At 40.7% G+C, this 7,500-nt stretch overlaps 1 protein-coding gene across 1 annotated transcript in view; it reads left to right on the forward strand.

The window, feature by feature from the left end:
• The window catches only part of ROS1 (c-ros oncogene 1 , receptor tyrosine kinase), a 182,461-nt gene that overhangs the window by 89,041 nt on the left and 85,920 nt on the right, over positions 1-7,500 (forward strand). Inside the window, exons 28-31 of the mRNA XM_006839976.1 lie at positions 2,868-3,070; positions 4,538-4,682; positions 6,682-6,914; positions 7,000-7,176. Of these exons, the coding sequence (XP_006840039.1) occupies positions 2,868-3,070; positions 4,538-4,682; positions 6,682-6,914; positions 7,000-7,176 (758 nt within the window). The remainder of the gene's footprint in view (positions 1-2,867; positions 3,071-4,537; positions 4,683-6,681; positions 6,915-6,999; positions 7,177-7,500) is intronic.

Raw genomic sequence — 7,500 nt, forward strand, 5'->3', positions numbered from 1 at the left:
ATTGAAAGAGTGCATCTTATAATTTGGTAAGCTATGTTAGTAAATATCAACACCATTTTACAAATACTTAATATGTCTCAGCTCAGTGTCAGCAGTTCAAGCCCACCAGCTGATCTGTGGGAAAAAGATGAGACTTTCTGCTCCCACAAATATTTAAAGACTAGGAAACCCTATACAAGGTCTCTATGAGTCGGAACTGACTTGATGGCACTTAACAACAACAACAATGTATTTTAGGAGTTTTTAGGTGTTAACATATGGTTAACATACTTGGCTGCTAACTGAAAGGCTGGAGTCCTGGTGTGGCTTTGTGGAATGAAGCACTGGACCACAAGGTCAGCACTTCAAACTCACCAGCCACTCCTTGGAAGCTCTATACAGGGTCACCATGAGTAGGAACTGACTCTGTGCACTTAAAAACACCAACTGAAAGGTTGGTTGGTCGAGTCCACTCAGAGGTTCCTTGGAGGTAAGGTCTGGTGATCTACTTCTGAAGAAATCAGTTATTGAAACCCCTATGGAACACAGTTCTAGACTGACACACATAAAGTCACCATGAGTCAAAATTGACTCATGCTACTAGGAGAACTTCCAGAGGTTCAAGCTGGATTCAGAAGAGGCCGTGGAACGAGAGATATCATTGCTGATGTCCGATGGATCTTGGCTGAAAGCAGAGAATATCAGAAAGATGTTTCCCTATGCTTTATTGACTACGCAAAGGCTTTCATGACAAGCTATGGACAACATTGAGAAGTATGAGTATTCCAGAACACTTAATTTTACTTCTGAGAAATCTGTACCTGGACCAAGAAGCAGTTGTTTGAACAGAGCATGGGAACACTGAATGTTTTAAAATTGGGAAAGGTGTGCAACAAGGTTGTGTTCTTTCACCATACTTATTCAACCTGTATGCTGAGCAAATAATACGAGAAGCTGGATTCTATGAAGAAAAACATGGCATCAGGATTGGAGGAAGACTCGTTAACAATCTGCGATATGCAGATGATACAACCTTGCTTGCTGAAAGTGAAGAGGACTTGAAACATTTACTGATGAAGATCAAGGAACACAGCCTTTGGTATGGATTGCATCTCAATGTCAAGAAAACAAAAATCCTCACCACCGGACTAATAAAGAACATTCTTATCAATGGAGAAAAGATTGAAATTGTCAAGGACTTCATTCTTCTTGGATCAACTATCAACATTCGCAGAAGCAGCAGTCAAGAGATCAGACGACGTATTACATTAGGAAAATCTGCTGCACAGGAACTTTTTAAAGTGTTGAAAAACAAAGATGTCACCTTGAGGACTAAGGTACGCCTGACCCAAGCCATTAACCTCATATGGATGCGAAAGCTGGACAGTGAATAAGGAAGATCGTAGAAGAATTGATGCCTTTGAATTGTGGTGTTGGAGGAGAATACTGAAAGTGCCATGGACTGCCAAAGGAACCAATAGATCTATTTTGGAAGAAGTGCAGCCAGAGTGCTCCTTGGAGGCCAAGATGACTAAGCTTCGTCTCTCATACTTTGGACATATTGTCAGGAGGGAACAATCACTGGAAAAGGATGTCATGCTGGGTAAGATGGAGGGTCAGAGAAAAAGAGGAGACCCCAAAGAGATGGATAGGCCAGGTGGCATCATTGATGGCATCGAGTGTGGCGGCAGTAGTAAGGTTGGTCCAGGATCGGACATTGTTTCATTCTGCTGTGCATGGGGTCGCTATGAGTCGGTTCTGACTCGATGGCACCTGACAACAACAACAACTAGGATGTAGGTTAATATATGTCAGGAACCCTCCCAGACTCTGGTGGCACAAAGATGAATCAAGCACACAAGGACAGTGAGAAATGGTATGTGCTATAAATGATATCCCCACAAAAGGAACTCACATTTCAGGGATGGATAAAGGCAACAAAACCAGAAGAGGGAAAAAACCAAAACCGGAAGAGACTTGCCTAGTACTAAGGTAGAAGAATGTGTGGGGTGTGGTAGAAGGATAGAGATAGTGACCTAGATTAGGGAAGTTAGTGGGGCTTCCAGGGGAGATGATGTCTGAGCTGAGTTCTACAAAAAGAGTCCTAGGCCAGGACTCCAGTCTAATGAAAACTGTTTCTCACTGTCCTTGTGTTGTTGTTAAGTGCTGTCAAGTTGATTCTGACTCATAGTGGTCCTGTACAGGGTTTCTGGGGAGCAGCTGGTGGGTTTGAATCACTGCCCTTGGGGTTAGCATCCAGTGCTAACTTTATCTTATAGCCCCACACCAGGACACTTCTTATGTAGTCTCTGAAAATGATGACCCCTGGAACTGTGCAGTGTACAATCTGATTGGCTGTTTATGTAGGAGTTGCAGCTCGACAATGCCATCACGGACCCGGACTATGTCTTACCCCAACTGTCTTTAGCAAAATATGGCAGCTGTGTCTCATGGCATCATGGATAGGAAGATGGCAAAGGGCAGAGTGTGTGTGCCAGTGAGTTGGCTCAAATTATTAATGAAACAGTTTTCCTGGAAGTCCCACCTGGCAGACACTCCCCTTTCATCTGATTGGCTAGAACGGTGTTGCCTGACTAGTCAGGCTGCAAGGGGATCTCAGAAACTGAGTTTTTCCCCTGATCATGAAAAAGCTCAGACTTCTGTGAACTTAACGTGGAGGAAGATATTGAGTACGATCTGCTATACACAGTCTCTTCATAAAGAACAGCATTTCCAAAGCATTTTCACAGTCTTTCAAGCAAAAGCTAGGTATGTTTTATCAATTTATTTTTAACATTTGACATTATCCTTGATGTTAAATTCATCTTCTGTTCCCATCTTATACATATACATGTATATATTCAGTCTTTGTTTTCTTGTTATTTTAGATAAAGCATTTCTGTCTCTAGCTTTATATATTGAGGAACCAGCTATACTCAACGTCACCAACACCAGCCTCACCATCAGATTACCAGCTGCCAAAACTAACAGTACATGGTATGGTGTCACCAGCCCTACTCCAACATACCTGGTGTATTACAGAGAAGTTAATTACAGGACAAACAGCTCTGACCAGAAATACAGGATGCTGGTAAGACTGGAGCTAACAGATGCCCATTTTTGAAATGATATTTTTTCTACCACAGCAAAGCATTTCTTATGTGTTCTGAAATGTACTATTATGCAACTTTTTATAGCTAATGATTTATGGAAACATATATGTTCTAGTTTTCTTGTTTTGAACTAAATTAAGCTTCAAGAAAGTATTAACTGAGGCCATTTGGTACATTGCCAATGTCACTGTTTCCCAAGTACCCTGAAAGAACGAAGCTTGTTCCCTTTATTGATTATTTAATTATCCCCAGAGAGTGGTGCTGGCTAGTGTATGTGACATCCAACAAGGGTAAAAATTAACTGTCAATGTCAAGGGCATTGCCTACACTGTATTTTTGTGTATTGTTTCCTATATGCCACAAAATGCTTTTCTCTGCCTTATTAGGTTGCTATGAGCCAGAATCAACTTGATTGCATTTTTTTCTTCAGTTTTTACGTGTCTGTTTTTATTCATTGTTATCTTCTAGCACCTCCCACAAAACTTGGTTTTGTATAGGCCCATCCTGGATATTTCTTGAATAAATGTATGTCTGAATTGGCACAATTTATTCCACCACTGGTTTTAGTTGCCTTAGTGATGGAATCACTAGTATTTTGCTTGGTGCTTAGCTTTAACCGACCAAAAGGTGAAAATTTCCATCATCTATTGGACATCTACATGCCAAAGAGCACACTTGATTTTTTTGTTACTTTCTTTATCTATTTTAATCCTTCTTAGACTAGTTTTCAAAAGAGTTGTTTTAGAGACAGATCAGATCACTTAGTTGACCAAGATTGGTTTTGTGACATTGGACATTTCTGTAATTGGAACCAATCTACTTTGTTTCCTTCACTTTAATTAATGGTCTAAATGGGTCTATGGCAGTAGTTCTCAAACTTTATTGCACATTGGAGTTTTTAAAATCTCTGGTCCCCAAATTGTACCCCAAGACAATTAAATAAAAATCTCTGGGATTGATTTCAAGTATCAGATTTTCTAGCTTCCCAGATGACTCCAAGTACAACCAATGTTGACAGCCATTGGTCTAAGGGATTTTTTTTTTTTTTTAAACCCTCTTAAACTTAATTTCCAAGAATTATTAGATAATGTAGTTTAATCTTCTATTGTGTTCATCTATGTTTCTAAATTTTATAATACTATCTTTTTTACTTTAAATGCAAATGCTATTGAAATAGTATCCCTCCACTTCTGGAAATTTAGCTTCACACATGAAATGAGTTATATCATAAAATGACTAAAGATTTCCAGTCATTGGACATATTTATCATGGAGAGATTAAATAAACTAAGGTTTGGGCAGATTGAAAGAGTTGTCATTCATGAGCCAAGATTTAAAAAAATAACATTTAAGTCTTTACATTCTTTTTTCTCTCTGATTAAATAATTTCTTCCTGTTTGTGCAAAGGCCAAGCATCAGTTACTGACTTAAAAAAATTAATTACAGGAATTTCAGGAGCGTCTAGCCCATATTGAAGGATTACAACCATTTTCAACATACATGATTCAGATAGCTGTAAAGAATTATTATTCTGATTTTTTGGAACAATTACTTCTGGGAACAGAGATTTGGGGAAAAACTCAAAGTGGAGGTGAGTTACGGGCTTGATGCAAGTTTTACATGTATACATTCATTCATGTTTGAATATTTTTCCTGAATGTTAATAATCTCTACATTGTGAGCTTTTAAAAAAGTTAATGACAAAAATGCCATCATAGAAAAATATTTCGATGACCTGAGGATGGTGAATAATATTCCATCAAAATGAAAAGTAATAGGGAGTTGTTGTTGTTACTGTTATGTGCCGTGGAGTTGGTTCTGACTAATAGTGACCCTGTACAGGGTTTCCAAGGCTGTAAATCTTTACGGGAGCAGAACGCCTCATCTTTCTCCCACGGAACAGCTGGTAGTTTCGAACTGCTGACCTTGTGGTTCGCAGTCTGATTCGTAACCACTACGCTACCAGAGCTCCATCAAAATTAATACTGTATGGCCAGGAAATACAGTCTTTGTTTCACCAGTGTCACTGATATCCTAAGTACTTTTCAGTGTGGCCCTGTGGGTTAATGCCCTGGACTGCAAATTCAGCTTGAACTGCAAGGTCGGTGGTTGAATCTCACCCGCTGCTCCTCAGAAACCCTATACAGACAGGGTTGCTCTGGGTCAGAACCGATTTGATGGCACTTAACAACAACACCATAGGAGTTCTAGTGCGGCACTATGGGTTAATGCTCATGACAGCAGCCATCCTCGTAAACCCAACACAGGGTTGCTATGGGTTAGAATTGACTCAATGACACTTAGCAACAGCAACATATGTGGTGAAAGGAGCCCTGGTAGTGGATTACGAACTGGGCTGCTAACCACAAGGCCAGTAGTTCGAATCTACCAGCTGCTCTGTGGGAGAAAGATGCAGCTTTCTGCGCCCATAAAGATTTACAGCCTTAGAAACCCTATGAAGGATTGCTATGAGTTGGAACCGACTCAGTGGTATGCAACCACCACCATATATGGTGAAGGGCAATGCTGTGGCTCCATACGATAAGCACTGGACTGCAAAACCACAAGGTCTGCTCTTCGAGCCTGCCAACCGCTCAGGTGGAGAAAGATGAGGCTTTCTGCTCCCGCAAATATTTAAAAGCCTAGGAAACCCTATACAGGGTCGCTACGAGTTAGAAGTGACTTGATGGCACTTAACAACAACAACGTATGTGGTTAAAGGAGCCCAGTGATGCTGTGATTAAGCTCTCAGCTGCTAATGGAGAGATCGGTGGTTCAAACCCACCAATTGCTGCTGGAGAAGGATGTGGCAGATTGCTTCTGTAAAGAGTACAGCCTTGGTAACCTAAGGACGGTTCTACTCTGTCCTCCAGGGTTGCTATGAGCTGAATTCGACTTTACAGCAGTGGATTTTTCCCCACCATAGGAGTCCTGGTGTGGTGCGGCAGGCTAATGTGCTGGACCGCAAGATCAGCTTGAACCACAGGGTTGGCAGTTCACACTCACCAGATCCTCCTTGGAAACCTTATACAGGATGGGTTGATGTTACTTAGCTACAACATCAACATGTGAACTTCAAAGGCTACTGAGTTTTAAATGATGAAATATCATTACTGTAAAGAAAATGGATTCAGACTTCAAGAAGTCCGTTATATTTAAGTGCCATTGAGTCAATTCAGACTTATAGCCACCCTGTGTAGGATCTCCGAGGAGCAGCTGGTGGGTTTGAACTGTTGACCTCGTAGTTTTCAGTCCAGTGCTTATCCTACAGTGGCACACCAGGAGTCCAGACCCATTTATTTTGTATGTCTCTGATGATACTCACAAAACTCATTAGATGGGTATTCACTATCATCCACCTTATCCTTGGGCTGGATTCAGAGAATGATTTGGTCATTAGACAAAAATAGGTGTGCAACTTTCAGGCAGTCTGTTAACTTACCATTAAATAAACATCTGACTTTAATTCTGAACATATGTCATTTATTCGGCTAACATGGCATGATTTTCCCCAACCAAGACCCTATTACTTCTTTCTACCTTTCAGTGCTCTTGCAATATCTCTTGTCTTTCCTTGCTGTTCATTTCAGTACCAGAAGCAGTTCTGTTTATTAACACAACCGTGCGGTCAGACACAAGCCTCATTATCTCCTGGGGAGAATCTCCCAAGCCAAATGGGCCAAAAGAGTCAGTCCGATATCAGCTGGCAATCTCACGCCTACCTCTAATTCCTGAGCTTCCTTTAAGACAAAGTGAATTTCCAAGTGGAAGCCTCACCCTCCTTGTCACTGAACTGTCTGGTGGGAAACGATATATGTTAAAGGTACAGTGAGTAAATTAGGTACATGCTATTGCCATTCTCAAGCACAATGATCTGAAAAAGTAAACAATTGTTCTCTTTTACAAAGGTTCTGGCCTGCCACTCTGAGGAAATGTGGTGTGCTGAGAGTCATTCTGTCACTGTGGAAACATTTGACACACCGGAGAAACCTTATGACTTGGTTCCAGCGAACACCAGTTTACAATTAGATTGGAAAGCTCCATCAAATGTTAACCTCATCAGATTTTGGTTTGAACTGCATAAGGTAGACCTGACCATACACTTTTTATGCAATCTTTATTTCATAATCCACATAGAAGAAATTGGAAGACGGTTTTCATAATTGTAGAACACTCTCTTGCATGTTGTTGTTGTTGTTAAGTGCTGTCGAGTTTGTTCCCACCCATAGTGACCCTGTATAGAGTTTCCGAGATGCAGCTGGTGAGCTTGAGCCACTGACCTTGCAGTTCAAACGGCTTTGCAGGCTGGCGCATTAACCCATAAATCAGTAATATATTTCACAACATTCATTGATTTGGGCTTGGCATATACTCAGAAGCAGTAAGCTATCCAAACTAATATATATATA

Source organism: Chrysochloris asiatica, unplaced genomic scaffold (genome assembly GCF_000296735.1).
Source record: "Chrysochloris asiatica unplaced genomic scaffold, ChrAsi1.0 scaffold00027, whole genome shotgun sequence".
Lineage (NCBI taxonomy): Eukaryota > Metazoa > Chordata > Mammalia > Afrosoricida > Chrysochloridae > Chrysochloris > Chrysochloris asiatica.